Source organism: Carcharhinus amblyrhynchos, chromosome 14, assembly GCF_965287045.1.
Source record: "Carcharhinus amblyrhynchos chromosome 14, sCarAmb.v2.hapA, whole genome shotgun sequence".
Lineage (NCBI taxonomy): Eukaryota > Metazoa > Chordata > Chondrichthyes > Carcharhiniformes > Carcharhinidae > Carcharhinus > Carcharhinus amblyrhynchos.
Window position 1 is genome coordinate 12,839,590 of NC_137337.1, and position 24,052 is coordinate 12,863,641.

Sequence of the window (24,052 nt, forward strand, 5' to 3'; positions counted from 1 at the left end):
CTTCTTCGATGTTCACTTGCTAATGAGTATGATTGTCCACTTAAGAAGCTTCTGTGTTATTGGACATGGGTTCTGTGGGTCCTTGCATGGCTAATGAGCCAGATACTAGATCCACATCTTTTCACTCTTGACAGGGTTTCCAAGAGAGGAGTGGGTCCTTGGACTCTAAGCTGGGATTCCTTTCTGAGAGTCCTTTACTGCACCTCCTCTTGCTGTCAGATGTCCTTGAAGAATTCTGTCCTTTCAGTCAGTAGATTCCTCCAAGCGGTCTCTACTGAGCAATAGACTCCTAGACTCCTAGGCATTGATGTCTATGTTGCATTTCTTGGGGTAAGCTTTCAGGGTGTCTTTGAAGCATATCCTTTGTCCTGCTCTTGTTCAGGAGTCTTCCTTGAGCTGGGCAAAGAAGAGTTTGATAATTAGGACTCTGACACCCTAAACACGTGGCCGGCCCAGCGGAGTTGGTTTTGGATGATCATGGCCTCAATTCTGCTGCTCTTGGCTCCTTCAAGGATGCTGATGTTAGTACGCCTGTCCTCCCAGCTGATGCGGAGAATCCATCTAAGACAGCGACCTCAATGTGCTATCTGTATGTCATTCAATTTTCTGAGTCGTATAAAAAAGTTGGGAGGGCGACTGTCTTGTAAACGAGGATCTTGGTGTCACTATGAATGTTGTGGTTGTCAATGACAGTCAAACTTAGACGCCCAAAGATGACGCTTGTGGATTGGTTACAATGTTGGATTTCTGCAATGATGTCAGCCTTTGATGAGAGGTGACTCCCCAGGTAGGGGAAGTGTTCCACATGTGGAAGGATTATTCCATTGATTGTGATGAAGGAGGCACTGGATCTTGACTTGGGGCAAGTTGGTAAAGGACTTAGTGTTCTTGAGACTGATTCTTTTGTGTGATTCCTCAGAGGTGTCAAGCATGGCTTGGAAATTCTCTTCTAAGAGAGCAGAGGTGGCGATATCATCTGCACACTGACATTTGAGCAATGTCAGAGTAATTTTCTTCTTGGATTTGAATTGGTCAGTTGAGGTTGAAAGTTTTTCTGTCCATCCTGTTGACCATGTCCACTCAACTGGGAAGCTTTTTCTTGACAAGCTGAAGGATGCTGGCGGTGAAGATGGAGAAAAGAGTGGGGGCTATTACACATCCCTGTTTGACTCCTGTCTTGACCTCGAAGGTCACTGTCTTATTTCTGTTGATGAGGGAATTGGAGGGTGTTAATGAATTTCTCATGGAAAGCAGCTGTTGACAAGGTCTTCCATAAGCACATCCTGATTTACTGAGTCAAAAGCTTTGGTCAGATTGGTGAAGGGCATGTATAAGGGCTGATGTTGCTCCGAGTATTTGCCTTGAAGTTGTCGAGCAATGAGAGTCGTGTCCTCTGTTCCACAGTTTGGTTGAAAGCCACACTGGCTGTCCAGAGTATTACTTCAGAGACTGGGAGAAGGAGGCTAGTGAGGATTCGAGCAATGATCTTCCTGGCAATGGAGAGTAGGGAGATTCCTGCTATTTCCCGTCTCCGTCCTTAAAGATGATGGTGATGATGGCATCCCTGAAATTGGGAGGAATTTTTTTTCTGTCCCAGATTTTCAGGAACAGCTGATGGAGATGATGCATGATCCTTCAAGCTTGAAAAAGTTTTGCAGAATCCTGTCCATTACTGTGGCTTTTCCATTCTTCATGTATCTAATGGTGACTTTGACTTTGTCCACACTTTGATGGGAGTCGAAGATCATTTTTGATGGGGAATTGGGAGATTTCCTCAAACATGACCTCATCTACAAACAAGTATGGAAGGCAGAGAAAACAAAAGCTGGAAAAAAAAACAAGGTAATTGTTTGGTGCTTAGTGAGACGCACAGCAATGCAATAAATCTAATGAATAGACAGATGAATTGAGGACAGAGATAGATGCTTGGAAATGTAACATAGATATTACTGAAGTGGTAGCTCAACACTTCTCGTTGCAGAACTTTGAGAGTTTATGAAACACTCCTTTAAAAAAGAGGGTGAGTTTACATTATTAATTCAAGAAACAATCACAGCTGTGAAGAAAGATTATATGCTAGAGGAATCATCAAATCAAACTGTATGGGTTAAACTGAAGAACCAGAAAAGGGACATTCAGATTAAAATCCCAGACACTCAAGAGGGGAGCTAGAAGGTGAAATATGTGGGCAAGTTACTGAGGAGTGCAGAAACAGTCGTCATGGTTTACAACTATCCTAATACACACTATTATATTAATTAACCAGAGTAAAACCAAACACTTGTCCAAAATAGTTGTATTCTATAAAATTCTAATGTGATTAATAAAATCCTAACCGTTTCAGGGCAGGTCAGCTTTGCAGGTATCTTGCTTAGTGAAATATTCTTTATGGTGACAATATTCATTATCTCGACTAACTTTCACATAACAAAAATGTTTTTAAGTGGAGGAATAAAATCTCAAGCATCTTGATGAATAAGATGATAGTGCAGAAAATCAGTGGACTATTTAAAAAATAGGACTTTCACTGTAATGCATTTCTTTTTCTTTAGTCAATGCCTCTGGAAATGCAGCTGAGACACTTAGAAATGCAGCAACAACAGTTTATCCCTCTTTATCAAGAATGGCAGCGACAGTTCCAGATTTGGAAGGTGCAGCTCCAAGCTTATCCCAACAAAGATCAGCTCCAGCAATATGAAACTCAGTGGAATCAATGGCAAGAGCAAATGGTTTCAACAAATCATCACTTCCAGGAAAGAATGGACGCTCTCAGAAATGTTCAACAGCAGTACATGAACAGTCAATCCCAGAGTTATTTGGGAACTACGTCAAGTGGACTAATGTCTCAAGCACCACCGCTGCCTCCAGTGCCGCCCGTGGGATTGCCCCCTACGCCACCAATAGCTGGTTCTTCTGTAACTTCAACACAAGGAGTGGCCAGCTCACCTGCAGACCCAGCTTCTTCAGAACCAAAAAGTCCACCTGTCTCTCTGGCACCTGCTCTGGTGTCTCAGGCTCCACCGTCATTATCTCAAGCTCCTCCACTGGTGACTCAAGCTCCTCCACCAATGACGGTGGTGCCTCCACTAATGACTGTGCCTCCTCCGCCAATGACTCTGCCTCCTCCGCTGATGACGGTGCCTCCTCCGCCGATAACTCTGCCACCTCCCTCAGTCTCGATGGGTCTTCCTCCGGTCTCTATGGCCCCTCCTCCGGTCTCTATGGCCCCTCCTCCGGTCTCTATGGCCCCTCCTCTGGTCTCTATGGCCCCTCCTCCGGTCTCTATGGCCCCTCCTCCGGTCTCTATGGCCCCTCCTCCGGTCTCTATGGCCCCTCCTCTGGTCTCTATGGCCCCTCCTCTGGTCTCTATGGCCCCTCCTCCGGTCTCTATGGCCCCTCCTCCGGTCTCTATGGCCCCTCCTCCGGTCTCTATGGCCCCTCCTCTGGTCTCTATGGCCCCTCCTCCGGTCTCTATGGCCCCTCCTCCGGTCTCTATGGCCCCTCCTCCGGTCTCTATGGCCCCTCCGCTTGTTTCTATGGCTCCTCCTCCAGTCTCTATGGCCCCCCCTCTGATCTCTATGGCCCCTCCTCCAGTTTCTGTAGCACCCCCTCCGGTCTCTATGACTCCACCACCCGTCACACAGGCGCCTCCACCCATCAAGCAGGCCCATATGCCCAGTTCTCTGGGCCCTTCATCAGCATGCCAGACTGCTACCCCAGTTTCTCAGAACACTACGCTTACCACAGAACAGAAGAGGCCCTTGATTCCAACACCACAGGCTGAAGTAAAGGTGTCTCCTTCAGGTTTAAAACCACATGATAATCGATTTGGGATAAAGCCATCTGAACCATCACAAAGTGGACTGCGGTCTGATGATCTCAGAAAATCAAGGTATTTAAAGTTCATATGTATGTATATAAAAATGAGCTGGTTGTTTTTGTACTAAAGAGGATCGCTCAATTTTATATTGAGCGTGTTCCGTGCTTGTGGTGTGTCTCTCCCCCGTCCCTAGACACGCACCTTTACCAGCTGTTTGATTAATAAATCAAAGCATTATCTCAACTCTAGATAATTGATTTGTTTTTGCCAGTACTGGTGTGTTGCTTCCTGTGCATTGCTGTGTTCCTTTCAGTTTAAGAGCTGCAAATGAATGGCAGGTCTCACCAGCTCATTATTTTGGTGCATTAACTTGCAGCTAGAATTAACTTTGATGTCTTTAAAATGGGTCAAATGAAATTGAATTATGCTTTCTGTGAAATTGTGACTAAATGCATCTTTCATTTGTTCTGTTTTTCACATTGGAATTGAATATTTAGACTTCAGAGTAGCTTTGGGAAGGACTGGTTGGCTAACCCAAACTAAACTTTTTAAGAACCTAGTTTATATTCTATTGTAATAAATTTTATACTACCATTAAATGGTTGAAGTTGCAGTTTATTTCTCTTTACTAGTTTTTGTTTACAGCATATAGGTTCTTTTGGTTCAGTAAGTTGCAGCACTAAAGTGATTATTTTGGAAATATTGCATTACATTTTGCATTTTCTATTAGAGAAGACAAGATAATACTAATGGTCCCCTTTAAAAGGAAAATGTTCTTGGGTTGCAATGTTTAGAATTGTGTAATGCATGCAATACACAGCCTGCATTTCAAGCAATGCATTAAGACTTCTATGCTGGATAAATGAATAGGAAACACTGTTCCTCAAAAGAATCAACTGGAAAATGTGGTGTGAACTGACTAGCAAGCTTACTGCCATTTTACAAAATAATCAAAATTGAAGTAAGTTTTTTGATGAACTTGGATTAATTCATTGTGTAATCTTTTAGGAAAGGAATTTGGTGTACTTTATCATCAAAAGGTTCCCTTAGAATTTGCCAGGAGATTATTAAAAGCAAAAGTGACCTTTATGAATTTTTTTCTCTCCAAAGGTTTGATGGACCACGTGGGAGAGGAATGCAAAGATTTGATGGACCAGGAACAAGAGGAGGTTCTCGTTCACGTTTTGATTTAAAAGGTCCTAGACTCCAAAGTCACCGGTTTGAAGGATCCCAAATGAAATTTGAAGGACAGGCTTCCGGTCAGCATGATGAGAGTGAGGCTGCAAGTCAGCATTCTGAGAATGACGTTCCAGTTCAGAGTGCTGTAGGTCAGTGCACAGCGGATTCATCCAAGGGTCAGCAAATTGAGGATAAAGCTCCTAGTCATTACCATGAGGCTGAGGCTTTGAATCAGGCCTCTGCTCATTGCTTTGAGAAACAGGGTCATAGTGAACGCTTTGAGAAGCAGACTCTTGTTAATCGCTTTGACAAGCAGGCTCCCGGTAATCGATTTGACAAGCAGGCTCCCAGTAATCGATTTGACAAGCAGGCTCCCAGTAATCGATTTGACAAGCAGGCGTCCAGTAGTCACACTGAGGAACAGGGTCCCAGTGATCTTGCTGAGAAACAGGAAGTCGTTAACTGTGTTGAAATGCAGGTCCCCAGCAATCACCTTGAGAAAGAGTGTCCAGGGAATCGTGTTGAGAAAGAAGGTCCCAGTAGGCATGCAGTGAAAGAGGGTCATGGCAGTCGCTCTGAGATGCAGGGTCCCGGAAATTGCCTTCAAATACAAGGTGTAGGTAACCGCGCTGAGGCACATGGCCTGGGTAACCGCGCTGAGGCACAGGGCTCGGGAAACTGCGCTGAGACGCAGGCTCCAGGTAATCGTGTTGAGACACAGGGTTCAGATAATCGGGTCGGGTTGCAGGGTTCGGGTAGTCATGTGAAGAAACAGGGCCCGGGCAACCATGTTGAGGTCCCGGGCCCGGCTAATCGCGCCGAGACGCAGGTCCCGAGCAATCGCGCTGAAGCGCAGGTCCCAAGTAGTCGCGCCGACACACAGGGCCCTGGCAATTACCTTGGGAAGCAGGATGGTTGCTTTGAGGAGCAGGACATCCATAATCCTCTTACTAAACAGGATACAGGCAATCTCCTTAAGAACCCAGGTCCCACTAATTGTTTTGCGATGCAGGGTCCTGGTAGCAACATTGAGGGCCAGGATTCAAATAATCGCGTTGGACTCCAGGTTCCAGGCATTCACTTTGAGAAGCAGAGTACCAATAATCGCATTGAAGCCCAGGGTGATCGCTTAGAACCGCAGGGTGCAGGCAGTTGCATTGAGCCGCCAAGTCTGGGCAATCGCTTTGCAAGCCAAGGTCCTGGTAGTTGTAGTGAGGCCCAGATTTCTGGTAATCACTTGGAGCAGCAGGGTCCCAGTAATCGCTTTGAGAAGCATGGACCTGGAAATTATTTTGAAAAGCAGGGTCCAGGAATTAACTGTTTTGAAGGCCAGGGCCCAAGCAATAATCGCTTTGAGGGCCTGGGGGCCAATCGCTTTGAGGGCCCGGGGGGCAATCGCTTTGAGGGCCCGGGGGGCAATCGCTTTGAGGGCCCGGGGGACAATCGCTTTGAGGGCCCGGGGAGCAATCGCTTTGAGGGCCCGGGGGGCAATCGCTTTGAGGGCCCGGGGGGCAATCGTTTTGAGGGCCCGGGGGGCAATCGCTTTGAGGGCCCGGGGGGCAACCGCTTTGAGGGCCCGGGGGGCAACCGCTTTGAGGGCCCGGGGGGCAACCGTTTTGAGGGCCCGGGGGGCAATCGCTTTGAGGGTCCGGGGGGCAATCGCTTTGAGGGTCCGGGGGGCAATCGCTTTGAGGGTCCGGGGGGCAATCGCTTTGAGGGCCCGGGGGGCAATCGCTTTGAGGGCCCGGGGGGCAATCGCTTTGAGGGCCGGGGGGGCAATCGCTTTGAGGGCCGGGGGGGCAATCGCTTTGAGGGCCGGGGGGGCAATCGCTTTGAGGGCCAGAGGAGCAATCGCTTTGAGGGCCAGAGGAGCAATCGCTTTGAGGGCCCTGGGGGCAATCGCTTTGAGGGCCCTGGGGGCAATCGCTTTGAAGGCTCAGGGGGCAATCGCTTTGAAGGCTCAGGGGGCAATCGCTTTGAAGGCTCAGGCGGCAATCGCTTTGAAGGCTCAGGCGGCAATCGCTTTGAAGGCTCAGGCGGCAATCGCTTTGAAGGCTCAGGGGGCAATCGCTTTGAAGGCTCAGGGGGCAATCGCTTTGAAGGCTCAGGGGGCAATCGCTTTGAAGGCTCAGGGGGCAATCGCTTTGAAGGCTCAGGGGGCAATTGCTTTGAAGGCTCAGAGGGCAATCGCTTTGAGGGCCGTGGGGATAATCGCTTTCAGGGCCCTCGGGGTAATCGCTTTGAGGGCTCAAGAGGTAATCGTTTTGAGAGCCAAGGGGGGAATCGCTTTGAGGGCCAGAGTCCAGGGGATTGCTTTGAGGGCCAGGGTCCAGGGGGTCGCTTTGAGGACCGGGATCGCTTTGAGGACCAGGGTCCAGGGGGTCGCTTTGAAGGCCAGGGTTGGGGGGGTCGCTTTGAGGGCCAGAGTCGGGGGGGTCGTTTTGGGGGCCAGGGTCGAGGTGCCCGTTTTGAAGGCCAGGGCCGGGGTGGGCGCTTTGATGGCTTGGGTTCGATGGGTCGTTTTGAGGGTCGGAGCCCAGGAAATCGCTTTGAGGGCTGGGGCCCAGGGAATTGCTTTGAAGGCCAAGGTCTGGCCCAGCACTCTGCTGGTCCTGGCCAACGGTTTGAAAGTTGTGGTCCAGAGTATCGTTTTGAGGGCCAGGTTTCCGGACAGTCCTTTGAAGATTCTGGTGCAGGTCAGTGGTTTGAGCACCCAGATCAAGGCCAGTGTTTTGATGGACAGGCTTATGGGCAGCGCTTTGAAGGTCAAGGACTGAGGCAGCGTTTTGACGGCCAGGGCCCCGGGCAGCGTTTTGACGGCCAGGGCCCCGGGCAGCGCTTTGACGGCCAGGGCCCCGGGCAGCGCTTTGACGGCCAGGGCCCCGGGCAGCGCTTTGAAGGCCAGGGCCCCGGGCAGCGCTTTGAAGGCCAGGGCCCCGGGCAGCGCTTTGACGGCCAGGGCCCCGGGCAGCGCTTTGACGGCCAGGGCCCCGGGCAGCGCTTTGACGGCCAGGGCCCCGGGCAGCGCTTTGACGGCCAGGGCCCCGGGCAGCGCTTTGACGGCCAGGGCCCCGGGCAGCGCTTTGACGGCCAGGGCCCCGGGCAGCGCTTTGACGGCCAGGGTCCCGGGCAGCGCTTTGACGGCCAGGGTCCCGGGCAGCGCTTTGACGGCCAGGGTCCCGGGCAGCGCTTTGACGGGCCTGGTGGAAGATTTCAAGGTTCACGGTTTGATGGCCCAAAGGGACCAAGATTAACAGGGCCACGTGGGCTTTGCCCCACTGGACCTTCAGTACTCAGTCCAAGACCCAAAGGCCTCCAGGCTACATCTGGGCGCACTGGACAAGGGATGGAAGGACCCAAGTCTTCTCACCCATCTTTAGATAAAGTTGAGGAGCAGGTTAAACCAACTGGAAACAAGAAACTTGAGACCACAGCTGTAGGCAAAGACACAAAGCACAACACTGAAACAGTATCACTGCCTTCAGTAGAACAAACAAATGAAAAAAACGCAGCTCATACACCTTTGGTTGCTGCATGTCATAAAAGTTCAGATTCGACAGCAAATCAAGATTCATTGAAAAAAAATGTCGATTTATCTAAATCACATGAAAATCAGAAGGAAATGGATATTGCTGAGGCAGCAACCCCTTCAGTAACTGTCGCCCAGGACCAAAAACTTCCAGTTGTGCAAAGCCAATCCAATTCATCAGCTACCACTAAGGCTATATCTGACAAATCTGAGTCAAAAACTGTTGAAACAGACAAAAGGTTTGAATCTGCACCATTGCGTCTGAATAATGATCGAGAGAAAGGTCCAGAGCATAGGCCACATACTGGCAAGGACTACCCCTCTATGCATAAGAATGATGTTGACAGTAACATAGATGGTCCAGAGATAAGACCACTGTTACATCATAGGATAGAAATGCAGGGACATTGGCATCAGGGGGAAGAAAGACCTTTAGATGATCATTTCTCAGGACCTAGAGGAGGTCTAGCTTATGAAAGAGAAAGAACTATGTCCTGGGAAAGGGGAAATTGGACTGGCCCTGGCCAAGACTTTTGGGATGAAAGGGATCCATTTAGAAGAGATGAACGCTCACTCCTTCGGCGGCCACCTCTGCCTCATGAAATTTTAGACAGAAGGGAAATTAGAGCTCCACCTCAAATTGATGTTTTTGACCGAGGCTTTGACAGAGAATTTGACAGGAGTGGAAGGTCACGTGAACATGGTTTTAACAGAGACAATGAACATGATAGAGAATACTTCCACAGACGAGAAGAATGGGACATTCATGGTTGTGGAAGGGACTTTTCTCCTTTACGCCCACGATCAGATAGATGGAGAGAAGAACCATGGAGAGATGAACCAGAACGGGGCTACCATCATGAACAAAAACGGGAACTGTGGGGTCAGGGCTATCCAGAAAGGCCAGACTGGAGGAGAGAAGAGCATGATTATCCTCCAGAAAGGCTTGGATGGCAGCGAGAGCAGGTAGATGAAAGAAGATATCCTGATACAGACAACAGACGGTTACCCTTTGACAGCTTGCATGAGTCTGGTCCTGTTCGTGCATCTGTTTTAGCTGAGGAGCCACCAGTGTCCTTCTCTGAAAAACCTCCAGTCGACCAGCCACCTGGTGGACAAAATATAGTCGCATTGTCTGAACGAGAGCATGAAATCATCTTGAAGGCAGCACAGGAGCTGAAATTATTACGGTAAGTGGCTCTTCTTTGTAAAGTGGATATATAAAATGGATATATTTTGAGAGAATATAGCTATGGAATGTGGGAAAACATGGTCAGATAATAGAAACCATTGAGAAAAGTTGATTCAGCCTCTTTAGCTTGCTACCTATCGCAAATGATGTCTAATCTACTAAAATACTGCTGATGCTGAAATCTGAAATAAAAACAGAAAGAGTTGGAAAATCTCAGCAGGTGTGACAGCATCTGTGGAGAGAGAATAGAGCCAATGTTTTGAGTCTAGAGACGCTTCATCTGAGCTCTCCACAGATTCTGTCAGACTTGCTGAGATTTTCCAGCATTTTCGGTTTTTGTTTCTAATCTAAATCATGGTTCGGCGCTATATTTGGGTGTAAAGTTTAATGTAACATGCACCTGCCACCAAAGGTTAAAAATATTTTGGTTTCCAATCATCCTCATCACCACCAAATCTCTTCTAATCCTTTAGCCACCAGTAATCTGTGCAAGATCAGAATAACACCTTAGCGTGTTATACTAAACAATACAAATGAGTACCCCCGGTTTAATCCCCATTTGGTCGACTCTAATCTTCATGCTCCTGAATTAGTGAGAGAAGTATCTGTCAGTCTTTGTCCTCCTGATTATTGTTCAGCAGCCACTCTTAGCAAATGTGCTAATAATGAAGATCTATAGAGGATAGAGTCCATGTTGGCTATTGCAATTATTTAGCCTGCTGATGGTTTCTGTCTAGATTTGGACACAAAAAGAGTAACAAATCCATGTGTCAGAGCTGATATATATGCTTCACATTCCAACAAAAATTAGCACCTTCAGGAGAGAGGAATTTACTTCATCAGAAGTCCTCAGGACACTTTCTTGCTGATAACTTTACAATGGTTTGACACATATTGATCTCATTCTGACTAACCAATTCTGAACTATATTCCATTATTCATGAGACTCCCTAACCATTAACATGCAGAACAATATCAAATGCTGTTTGGAAATTGAGAATTATTTAGTTGCGTACCACCTCTTTTAATTTAGTTATCCTCTCAAGTAATTTGTCTTTGAAGTTTTGGGTTGGTCCCAACACCAGTTGGTACAAAGAAAATCACTGTGATACTTTTATTCTTTGACATAAATTCCAAAGTTACAATTGTGTTCTGTTTATTTATAGATGGACTTGCTTTACAAGTGATATGCTAACTTGTACTTACCTAGAACATTTTATACATGGCAACTATAGCATTGTGCTTATGCTACTGGACAACTAATCGAGAAGTTTGACCTAAAGATGCAGTGACCTTGTAATATCACTGGACTAGTAATCCAGGGGCCCAGGGTGATGCTCTAGGGACATGGGTTCACGTCCTACCATGGCAGCAAATGGAATTTACATTTAATTAATAAATCTAGAATATAAAGCTAGTCTCATTTATAGTGACCATGAAATGATCATTGATTGTTATTAAAAACCAATCTGGGTCACTGATGTCTTTTAGGAAGGAAATTCGCCATCTTCACCTGGCCTAATCTATATGTAACTCCCCTCCCACAGCAATGTGGTTAACTCTTAATTGCCCTCAGTTCAAGGGCAGTCGAACAAGTGCTGGCCTCATCAGTGATGTTCACATCGCAAGAGGATCTATGTGCCAGAGTGAGGATGTCTGCCTACGGTTGTATAGAGGCTTGGTGAGACTGCATCAGGAGCATTGTGTTCAGTTTTGGTTTCCTTATCTAAGGAAGTATGTATTTACTGTAGAGGGAATGCAATGGAGATTCAGTAAAATAGTTTAGGGTTTAGAACCAGGGGACAAAAGTCTTGGAATGAGATGAAGGTCATTTAAGATTGAGATGAGAAGGAATGTCTTCAGTTGGAGGGTGCAAACTCAGTCACTGAGTTTGACAGGAATCAGTAGGTTCCTGGATACTAATGATGTAAAGGGATCTGGAGATAGTGGGGAGAAAATGCTATAAGAAATAAATTATCAGCCATGGTTGTTTGAATGGCGGAGCAGGCTCAATGGGCCAAATGGTCTTCAGCCGCTCAAATTTCTTATGCTTCTATGAACAAATACAAAAAACACAGTTGCTGGAGAACTTTAACTAATTAACTAAATTTCTAATAAGCATAAAGCTGATATTCGTCATATGGCCATAAAATTACCAGATTGTTGTAAAACCTGTTCACGAATGTTCTTTTGGAAAAGAAATGTCACCTGTTTTGACTTGTATGAGACACCAGATCCACACGATTCCAGATCCACAATTTTTGAACAACACTCTGAAATGGTCTCTCAGTTATACTGAACCATTACAAAAAAAACTCCTAAGAATAAAACTGGATTTGTCACATGGCATTGACCTAAGTAAGCACTAGGAAAAGGTCAGCCCAGCCCAATTGATCCTATAGCGTTCTCATTAATGTTGACTGGTGTCGTTGTTAGAGATAAGCCATCAGCAATCTAACAAAGATACGATTCTGAGAGTTTTGACTTTGATGTTCAGACTCCTCCAACATCATCCCTGGGTCGGCTTTGTCCCCCCTATTAGACATAACGGTATCCACTCGGGAACAAGTGACATCGGGAGTTCTCAACACTGACTCTATATTGCATAAAGGGCAACACAGTGGTTAGCACTGCTGCCTCAGCACCGGCCTTGGGTGACTGTATGGAGTTTGCACATTCTCCCTGTATCTGCTTAGTTTTCCTCCGGGCGCTCTGGTTTCCTCCCACAGTCCAAAGACGTGCGAGCTAGGTTGATTGGTCATGCTAAATTACCCTTTAGTGTCAGGAAGATTGACAGGAAAAATATGTGGTATTACGGGGATAGGGCCTGGGTGAGATTATTTATCTGTGCAGGCCTCAATGGGTCCAATGACTCTTCACTGTGGGAATTCTATGATTCTTAGCATCTGATCAAACATGGTTGAAGTGATCCATCGTTGATTGCCCAATGGGGAGAGCAGAAGATGGCAATGAGTCAGTACAGATCCATATTGAATACCATTTAGAAGAAACACTGAGGGTAGCAAGAGCACAGGATGCACATTGGATGGAAACCCTTAAGAGTGGTTCAGTATCACTACTACTGGCTAATCTGGCCAGCCCTGAAAGGCATATTTGCCAGACTGGATTAGTCATGATGTGGAGGTGCTGGCGTTGGACTGGGGTAAACACAGTAAGAAGTCTCACAACACCAGGTTAAAGTCCTACAGGTTTATTTGGTAGCAACTGCCCCTAGCTTTCGGAGCTGATTAGCTGTAAAGACTCGCATTCCAATCATTATTCTTTAAATTGAGTTTGTGTCTTTATATGCCCTGTTTGTGAACAGAACTCCCACTCACTGATGAAGGAGCAGCGCTCTGAAAGCTAGTGGCATTTGCTACCAAATAAACCTGTTGGACTTTAACCTGGTGTTGTGAGACTTATAGACTGGATTAGTGGCAGGGGTTGATAGCATGATTTAAGGAGGGCAGAACTCATTTGACCTTGCCCTCACTAATTACTTGTTGGAGATCCATTTAACCCTGAAAATATTAGGAGTGACCACCTTGCAATCCTTATGGAGACAAAGTACCATCTTCAGACTGAAGTTGCCCTCCACTGTGTTGTGTGGCATGACTGATGTGCTAAATGGGATGTGGAATGGATCTAGCTGCTCAACAGGGTATCCATGTGTACTGTGGCTATCAATAGCAACAGAATTGTATTCCATCCCAACATATTCTCTGGCATACTCCTCATTCTGTTATTGCTATTAACCCAGTGACCATTCTTGGTTCACTGAAGAGAGTTGGAAAGTGTGTCAGAAATATCAACAAGCATACCAAAAAATGAAGTGCCAAGTTGCTGGAAGCTACTAAACAGAGCTGTGTACGTACAGAAAAAAAAAGAGGCTAAGCTTTTACGTTACCAGAATCAAAGCAGTGGACAATTAAACTATTATGAAGGCTCCACAAACATTCCCATCCTTCATGTTGGCAGAGCCCAGTACGTCAGTGTGAAATTCAACAATATATGCTGTATACACCCATCTGCAATCAGAAAATTTGATCTGGCTCCATCCCCTCCAACAGTGACCAGCATCACAGATGCTGATCTTCAAACCAATTCATTTCACCCCATATGGTATCAAGAAATGATTGAGTGCACGTGTACATCAAAGGCTTGTGCTCCAGGACTAGTATGTCCCCCTCCCCCTTCCTTCCCAAGCCAAACCATTCCAACACAGCTACCACACCGGCTAACAAAATGAAATGTTATCTGTGTATGTTGTTGCCACAATGGGACAAATTCAATATTTCAGATGTTATAAGAATGATGAATGGTGTAACTGGAAATGCAATCAAGCTACACTACTCACCAATAACATGCTCAATGATGTTCAGCTTAGATTCTACCAGGATTACTCAGCTCCAGACCCTAGGTTCAAACATGGACGGAATGACGGAATTTTAAAGATGACATTAAGCTAGCGTTTGACAGAGTGTGGTGTTAAAGAACCTTACTAAAGTTCAAGTCAGTGGAATCAGAGGGGAGGACTGTCCACTAGTTGGAATCATACTTAGCACAGTGGAAGATGTTTGTGGTTGTTAGAGGCCAATCACTTTTGTTGCAGGGCATGATTGCAGAAATTCCTCAGGTAGTCTCCTGGGCCCAACCACCTTCAACTACTTCAGTGACCTTCCATCTATCATAAAGTCATGCTTGAGGATGTTTAGTGTTCAATTTCATTCTCAACTCCTCAGATAATAAAGCAATCCTTGTCCAAGTGCGGCAAATCCTGGATGATCCAACTGCCCTACTTCCCCCTGGGCCAACAGATGACAAGTAATATTGTTCCCATGGTATTCTATAGCATTATTATTCCTGAGTTGTCTAATATCAAATCAAGGGGATGCACATTGACAGGATCAGCCACACTTACACATAGACCATGGCTTTTGAGCAGGTCACAGACTAAATATTCTGAGGCAAGAGCTCGCTCCTGTTTTCCCAAAGCCTGTTTGTCATTGACAGGCACATTAGGAATCTGATGCAATGCTCCCCATATCTCCTGGATGAGTACAGCTCGAACAACACTCGAGAAACTTGATACCATCCAGGACAAAGGAGCTTGATTGGTTCCCTACCCAACATCTTAAACACTCCCCACCATCAATTCATTGTGTACCGTCTATAGGATGCAATGGTGCAACTAATTGAGGCTTCTCTGAGTATATCTTGCAACTCATGCCCTCTGCTAGAAAGGCAGCATGGGTATATACTCCTCCAATTGCACGAGTTTATGATTTGAAAATATATTGCCATTCCTTCACTATCATTGAGTTAAAATCTAAACTCCCTACCAGGAGCTCTCCAGATGTATCTACACCATATGGACTGTATCAGTTCAAGAAGGTAGGTGGGTAATAATTGCTGGCCTTGGTCGTAATGCTCACATCCCAGGGACAAGTAAAAAAATATAAATCAGGTTTCCAGGAACTTTACAGTGAAATCATAGGAGAAACTGAACTGTTGAAGGCCTTTTCATTCATTTACGGGATACAGACAGCCAGCATTTATAGAATTCATAGAATTCCTGCAGTGCAGAAGGAGGCCATTTGGCCCATCAAGTCTGCACCCACTCTGTGAAAGGGCATCATACCCAGGCCCACCCATCCCCATAACCTCGCACATTTACCTTGGCTGATCCACCTGATCTACACATCTTTGGACACTAATGGGCAATTTAGCATGGCCAGCCTACCTAGCCTGCACCTCTTTGGTCTTTAGACATATTGTTGCATTTCAGAGGACATATGCTTTGGGTGTGGAGTTCACATGGGACAGCAGATTTCCTCCCTTACAGGACATTAGTGAACCAGAATTTTTTTAAGCATTAATATTGGTTTCATGGTCATTATTAGACTTTTAACTCCAGCACAGCCACCCCTTAAGAGAGTCTTTAAAAGAAGGAACAGAATTGGTTACACAGATTAAGAAAAGGAGAGGAGAAAATGTGTGATTGAAGGCTCCGTCTATCCCTATATTGTCACCACTTAGCATTGCTGAGATCGACAATAGAAAGCCAAAATCCTAAGGCTGAAGCCTGGAGAGGGCTGCAATGCAGAACAAGAGCCCATGGAGAGATTTGGAAACTGGGAAGGAGACTTTAGATTAAATATTTTGGGAAACAACAAGTTTGTGTAGGTCCTTCAAGGTGAAAGATAGGCAGGGAATGGGTGTTCCAGTCACATTACAAACATCTATATTGGACATTTTGGTCTGTTTTCATAAGCTGCATGGCAATAGTTGGGTACCTTAATAGAGAGCACACTGAAGTAAACCTATGTTGAATCTGTGGCATAGTGGAGTGGTGTATTTGTGATTTAATGTATGAACTTATTGAAAAATAACAAGTGAAAGCATTAGATCTTTTGCATATTATTTTAAATACCTCTGATCTTTTTTGAAGAATTAATTGGAAACTTTCCTTCAACAGTGACTTACTTTCAATGTTCATGATACAAGTTAATTCCAGATCAGTTGTACTAGTGAAGGGAAGGGTTCTAAGGAAATAAGTTCAGAATTCAAAAGATGTGCTAAATCTGTGCAGTTCTTAATGTGTATGAAACTGTATTGGCATTTTTATTCAGGAAAAAAAGGCATAAGCATCTCAGGTCACAAGGATCAAGCATAGACTCTGCTGTACTGCATTGTGAACATATGGCTTTCTGATTTTTTTGCTAAAAAATAGCTCCTTTACCAGAGTTATACTCATTACTTTAACTTTTCTTCTTGTGGCATTACAGTGAGTTGCAGGAGATTGAGAGAGTACCTCTTTTACCTAGCAAAACAGACTCAGCAGGAATTCCTCCTGTCATTCAGGATTATCAGAAAGCTAAAACTGGTCAAGACTTTTACAAGGTAAGGAAATAGTTAGCCAGCAGTCCAGTACAAGACTGGATAACACCAGATTTGAACACAAAAATCCAAATATTTGCTCAAAGAAATAGCGAGAAATTAAATTATATGTCATTTTGTCATCTTCAATAACAACATGAGATATTGTTCAAATGCAATCATAGCAGACTATCTTTGAAACGTAAATTACATCCCATAACCTGTTGTGGTGTTTCTGCCTTCTCTGTTTTGAAGAAGAAAGACTTGGTGACCTTTTGTCATTATTCATCTGAAGGACTACTGATCAGTTGGTTTGACTCAATCAAGTGTGCGTGGACATAGTGAGATTGGCAGGATCCCTTCCATGAAGGATGTTAGAGTTTTTCATCATGGCTTTACTGGCAACTGTTTTCTAATGCCATACTGCAAATCACCAAAATTTGCAGAGAGTTTTGCAGTGGAGTTTGAGCACGTGACTTTGGAGAAGCTAATTTATTATCAGTCCTGAATGATAAACCCTCTATTTTCCCTACTTTGTATTACAGTGAGATAGTTAATGCAGTTTATTTTAATCAAGGTACTATAAGCCAAGTGCTTTCTATTACGGTTGGCTTTTGATATTTTGAGTAATGAGGGAATTGTGCTGTAGCCAAATCTCATCATTTTAATTGCTGTTATAGGATATGGCAAACACTGAAAACTCCATACTCGGTCCTGTGCCATCTGAAACTCCCATCCAGTCAGAGCGTTGGGACACAGATACATTCCATGGTTTATGGGATTCTGGGACTGAACCCAAAAATCCTGATTCCAATTATGGTTACAGTGAGCCTTCACCTGTCTCCACCACTCCACTTAACAAGCCACCACCCATTCAGAAAACCGTAGATTATGGGCATGGACGTGGTGAGTATGAAATCAACATCGTCACCCATTTATGTTGTGCCAATAATGTGTTTCACAGGAACATTCCAAACAAAGTTAGACACCCAGCTGCAAGTGCTGTGAGGATAGATGACCAAAAGCTTATTCAAAAAGATAACCTTTAAGGAATGCTTTTAAGAAAGCAAAAAGAGTTTGAGAGGTTTAGGGTAGTAAATCTGAAGTTTGTTAGCAGCTGAAAGCTGGCTGCCAATGGTGGAACCATAAAGTAAGGATGCATCAAAATATTGACGGTTGTAGAACTCGACCAGGTTGGAGTTTGGGATGGTTGAGACCATGGAGAAATTTGAAGACGTGGATGAAAATTTTGAAATACAGATGTTGACAGTTTCAGACTCAATGTAGGTCAGCAAGTACAAGTCTTTTTTTAAGTGTACCTCCACCAAGTACACAGTACATACACTTGCAACTCGGCCAACGTTGTCTACCTGATATGCTGCAGGAAAGGATATCCCAAGGCATGGTACGTTGGAGAGACCATGCAGACGCTATGACAACATATAAATGAACACTGCTCGACAATCACCAGGCAAGACTGTTCTCTTTCTGTTGGGGAACACTTCAGCAGTCCCAGGCATGCAGCCTCTGATCTTTGGGTAAGCTTTCTCTGAGGCAGCCTTCACGACACACAACAATGCAGAGTTACTGAGCAGAGACTGATAGCCAAGTTCTACACACATGAGGACAGCCTCAACCGGGATCTTGGGTTCATGTTACACTATTTGTAACCCCTACGACTTGCCAGGGCTTGCAAAATCTCACTAACTGTCCTGTCTGGAGACAATACACATCTCATTAACCTACGCTTCACCGTCTCTCCACTCACATTGTCTGTACCTTTAAGACTTGATTACTTGTAAAGACTTGCATTCCAACCATTATTTTGTAAATTGAGTTTGGTCTTTACATGCCTTGTTTGAGAACAGAGCTCCCACTCGCTTGAAGAAGGGGCAGCGCTCCGAAAGCTAGTGGCTTGTGCTACCAAATAAACCTATTGGACTTTAACCTGGTGTTGTGAAACTTCTTACTCCATTAAATCTGATAGTCCTTGTCCTAAAACTACGATCTCTTGTTCTAGATTGCCCCACAAAAAGTTTAAAGTTTATTTATTAGTCACACACAGGTAGGCTTACGTTAACACTGCAATGAAGTTACTGTGAAATTCCCCTAGCTGCCACAGTCCGGCACCTGTTCGAGCCAATGCACCTAACCAGCATGTCTTTCAGAATGTGGGAGGAAACCAGAGCACCCAGAGGAAACCCATGCAGACAAGGGGAGAATGTGCAGACTCTGTACAGATAGTGACCCAAGCCGGGAATCGAACCCTGGTCCCTGGCGCTGTGAGGCAGCAGTGCTAACCACTATGCTGCTGTGCCACCCTCCAAGAGAAAGCATCCACTCTACATCTATTTTGTCAATACCTTTTATCATCCTATATACCTCAATTGGGTCTTTTCTCATTCTTCTCAACTCTGCGGTATATAGGCCTAAACTGCTGAGTGTCTCTTCACTTCTGGTTGCTTGAAGTTACTTGGGTTGAGTTTCTGATCATTGCATCATCTGGTTTCTGTCTCCAGCAGCATTTCTGAGATTGGAAGCTGCCATGTTGTAGTTGCATTAATTAGCTTGTATGATACCACTTTGAGCACACCACATTTGAGCTGTACATGTCGAATTAATAGATTGTGATTTTATCTTTGTTGCTTTTGGGTAAGTACCAAACAAATATTCTGGCCTTCTTGAAATAAAAGCACCATTATGAAGCCTTGTTTACTCTGTGTAATTTTATAAATCTGGCTTGATTACTTAGTTGCACATCCTTTATGCATAGTAACAACAAATACTTGCAATGAATTTGAATAGATCTAGAAAACGAAACGGGATGTCACAGATTTGTTTTGGAGAGTAGTTAGACAGAGATTTCAATCTTGATTTTGCAACTTTGTAACTGAAATTCAATACAGATGCAACAAAGAATCCACAATATGAATGTAAAAAAGAACTAATGTAGTCAAAATACAGATTTTTAAAAAATCATTATTCTGTGAAACATGAACAGCTAGAAGGAGTAGATTTGTTCTTTTGGACCGTTTCCTATTGTGACAGCTCTTTATTGTGTTTCACATTGGTCCAGGTGATTTGTTTGGCCTGTTCTATGAGTTTATTTTTCATGTTCTCTTTTCTTGATACCTCTGTAAATGCATAATTTGAAGCTGCCATCTGAAAATTAATGTGGTGAGATATTCAAAACTTCTAGTGTAACTAGTTTGGGAACCAAAATACAAAATTAATGTGAAAAGAAGTACAGAAAATGTTTAGGAAGTAGCAAATTAATTGTGTGCAATAATTGCATATGTAAATTTCTTAAACAACAAAGACAGCAGTCTTGACCTGTTCTTCCTTATTCCCTGTTGTTGACATAATGAGGTGCAACATTTACGCTTCTTGAGCATTATAGAAAGTGTATTCCATTAATTGTTCTTTTGCTTTCAGCCATAATGGCACATTTATTCAGCAGGTAGTAAGTTAAGTTTTAATCATAAATAGGTTTAACATGTGAAATTGAGATCAAAAATGTAAGAAATGTATGTTGTGGAATTAAAATACAGTGAAATATATTGTCGCATTTGGAATGTTGTGCAAACCAGGTAGCTCTTTTTTGAGAAATATTGTTGCCGTTTTGTGAGTTTGAAATAATTCTTAGACTGACCGAGGGTAGGAAGGACAGAAATATGAAGGGATTTTACACCGAATACAGCAGATCAGTCAGACACTGAACTTCGCACTTAGTTCAATACGATATAAAAAATAAAAAGATGTTTCCCAAGAGAGTTGGATAAAATTAGTACTATGAATTGTTTAACATCATCCCACACAATACTTAACCCATCAGTGCCTTTGCTTGCTTCTTCAATGTTCTAGCAACTAATTGAAGTTATTGTTTGCCTTCTACATAAATGTTGGTCTTTAGTTTAAAGGGAATGAAGTATAAAAATAGGGAAATCTTGTTAAAAGTAAACTATGCACTAATTGGACTGCACCTGGAATACTGTAAACAGTTCTGGTCCCTTTATCTGGCACTGGAAGCAGTCCAGAGAAGGTTCATTCAGTTGATCTTGAGTGTGAAGGATCTGAAGAGGACGGATTAAATAGGCTGGGCTCATTGCAGTTTAGAAGAATTATAGGCAACCTCATAGGGCAGAATTATCTGATCTCATCCATGGCCGTCCTGCTGAAGTGAGAACAAAGCATTTGACGTTTCAGCCCAACTCCATTGACTTTCAGCGGCACTGGAGAACATGAACGGATATTTTTGACAAAAGGATTCATTTGGCATGGCAGGGTGGCTGAGAGGTTGCTTCCCTTGTGAAAGATTTGAGGACAGAGGGCATAATTTCAGTAACTAGTCACCCATTTAAGACTGAGAAGAGGAGAAATTTCTTCTCTGAGAACTTACGGAATTCTTTACTACGAAGAGCTGCAGAGACTGGTTCATTAAGTATGTTCAAACCTGAGATAGGTAGATTTGTAATCAGTAAGCGAATTAAGGATTATAGAGATCAAGCAGGAAAGTGGAGTTGAGGAGTACCAGGTCAAATCAATCATGATTTCATTGAATAGTGGAGCAGACTCGGTGCGCCGAAAGGTCCACTTCTGTTCCAGCATCTTATGGTCTTTTTTAACCCACAGCACACCTTTGCTACTCTCTGAAGTTACTGTTTCAGCCCAGCTTCCTTTTTCATGTTAAACATCATGGTTCAAATCTTCTGGTTTCCAGATTGTCAGGGACCACATGTATCCCCCAAACACTTCACTGAACCCTTCAAAAGTCCCAATGCATGGACTCCATGGGAATTAACCAGAAAGTTTCAAGTTTGAATGGGCAATTCTCCGAGACTTTCTGAAAATGTCTCCAACTATGAGTTAGCGTCAGAGACATCTGGCAGAACTTGCTTACCTACCTTAATGACAACTCAGAAAATATTAGACTGAAAAATCCTAATCTAACTCTTGGAAAGCTTTCCAGCTGATCACACCACCCACCCAACCTGACGATCCCAACCACCCTACTCCCCTGACACTCCATCTCCCCCTGACCTGACCTCACCACCTACCCAACTATTACCCCATCCCTTGAGATCTTTACTAGATGTACCTTCCTCCCTTATTCACTTAACTCGCCCCTACCCCTGTAAACCTTTATCAAACCCATGCTACCCTCTTGCTTCATCCACCCTATTCCCTTGTATACCTATCTCATGTGTCCTAAAACACTCACTCACTAACCCTCCAAAGAAGCTGTTTAAATGATCCAAAGCTTTTTGAGTGTATTAGTGAGCACTTAGCCGGAATCTGGCAGCTAGTGCTGTAAAAAGGGCGCGTGGCTTGGCTGATATCTCTGAGGATTTTTACATTGGCTGAGTCCTGCAAGATGTTCTACCCAAGGATTGGCTAGAAAAATTGGTGGAAGGTTAATGGGTATTTTTTTAGCTGATCAAGGTTGAAAATAGGGGTTCCTACCATGATCAGAAAAATTGGGCCCCTGTGTAACTCTGAGAAGTCCCCTTCAGTACAGAGAGACCTTGGCTTATCAGGTTGTTTCTTATAGCTGTTCCCCTCTAGGCAGCTCTATTGTTTTCCTTTGCTTTATCTGTGTGACTTGGATGTGCAGCAATTATAACTAAATCTGCATTCTAAGTAATGTGCCCAGACTGCAGCACTGAGCAATTCCAGTGTCATCCCTAGGATTTTAATTGAAGTGATTCAGTAATGCAGCCTCAGCAACAATTAAGAAATTCTTAAAAGTGTAAATATATTGACAAGTTCACTATAACATTTTGGGGACACTTGCATGACAGAGTTCCATGCATCTTATTGGCAGCACTGTTTACTGTATCATGCCAATATCTAGTCTATTTGGAATAGGTGAATAATTCAGAGTGGATATTTTCCTTTGAAAGCTAATTTTGTTTTCCCCAATTGGTATTAATGATCCTGGACCAAAGCCTTTTTTTTGGGGGGGGTGAAAAAAGTTCAACTATGCTTGTTACTGCAGTGAGATTGTGGAGAACTAATTAAATAAAAAGCTGCAAAATTCTCTATTCAAAATTTGATGGTCTCAATTTCATTTTTAAGGAATATACTTTTTTAAAAAAAAATTTTTGTTTTCAGATGCAGGAGGTGGAAGGATTGAACAGATCCCTTATGGAGAACGGGTTTCACTTGGTCCTGAGCCAATACGAGAGCGGATGTATGATAAAGGTAGTAATACTTACGCCAATCTAGTGCTTTTTATGACCTTTAGCATTTTAAAGCAATTTAAGTTAAAGGTAATTTGCCCATTCTATTTTAGTCGCTCTATTTTTCAGAGTTCATTTGAAAAAAATTGTTCAGAATGAACCAGTTGTTTATTGAATGGAAACTTCATTTTGATACATTTAGATGTAATTACATTTTTTCTACTTCATTTAATTGTTAAGCACCTGTTACAAAAACAAAACTAACTTTTGGAAAAGAGTACATTTACTTTTATTAGAAAGAAGTCAAATTTAATTGATTTTTCTCTAAAAGGAGTGATTTTCTACATTTATGGATTTTCAGTTTGGCTCTATATGTTATCCTTCAATATTATGACACCTTTGGCTCCTTAGAATTTAGTCATCCAAGCATGTTCAAACAGCAAGTTAAGATTATGTGGCTGGTTTTTGTTCCTGATACTCAACTGTTTAGTGATTGGTAATAACGAGCAAGCAAAACTAGAAATGGTGCTAACTTCAGGCAGCCTTTGTAATACAACAGACTGTTTCTTCACTGACAATGATAATGTAGAACACATATGTTTTCCATTGTTTGAGTACTTCACACTTGATATCACTGCAGCATATGCTTCGTAAGTTACTTAGTCATTAAATGAAGCAAAGTCCCCACAGGATCCCTGCAAGCAATATTTTTCAAAAATGAAACCTTTTACTAACATGGAGGTGATCCACTGGTAAAATATTTGCTACTGCAAAAGTTAAACCAGCAAGTGTCTTCTACATTAAATGGTCAGAGTCGTGATAGTTTGCTGACACTTGTTAACTTAACCTTATTACAGACAGCAATCAGTTAATGGTCAACTATTTAAAGCAATTAAGCTTAAATTTCTTAAGAAATAAGACTAAATTAGTCCAATTGTCCTCAAATCTCTCATAAAAATGTTGTTCCCTTATTTAGATTCTCTCGATCCTCGAGATCGTTATGGAGACAGAGATCCATTCCTGGAAAGAAGAGATCCATTTTTGGACCGCAGAGACTATGATAGAGAGCGTGATCTATACAGGGACAGATCCATGGGTGATTACGAGAGGGAAGGATTTGAGCGTGAACGATTTGGGCGTGAGGACAGGTAATCATTGGAAATGTATTAAAAAATTATTATACAAAATGAAGAATTACCATGCGGAGAAAGTGTTTCTGCTTTGTAGCAGTTGAGTTTACAATGGCAGCCAAGCGGCAACATCAAACTTCC

At 43.5% G+C, this 24,052-nt stretch overlaps 1 protein-coding gene across 3 annotated transcripts in view; it reads left to right on the forward strand.

The window, feature by feature from the left end:
* Nucleotides 1-24,052, forward strand: part of ylpm1 (YLP motif containing 1) — a 105,466-nt gene that overhangs the window by 40,339 nt on the left and 41,075 nt on the right. For all 3 annotated transcript variants that reach the window (XM_080202307.1, XM_080202308.1, XM_080202309.1), the window contains 6 exons: nt 2,553-3,892; nt 4,931-9,718; nt 16,509-16,623; nt 17,280-17,505; nt 22,714-22,803; nt 23,758-23,929. In XM_080202307.1, the coding sequence (XP_080058433.1) occupies nt 2,553-3,892; nt 4,931-9,718; nt 16,509-16,623; nt 17,280-17,505; nt 22,714-22,803; nt 23,758-23,929 (6,731 nt within the window). The remainder of the gene's footprint in view (nt 1-2,552; nt 3,893-4,930; nt 9,719-16,508; nt 16,624-17,279; nt 17,506-22,713; nt 22,804-23,757; nt 23,930-24,052) is intronic.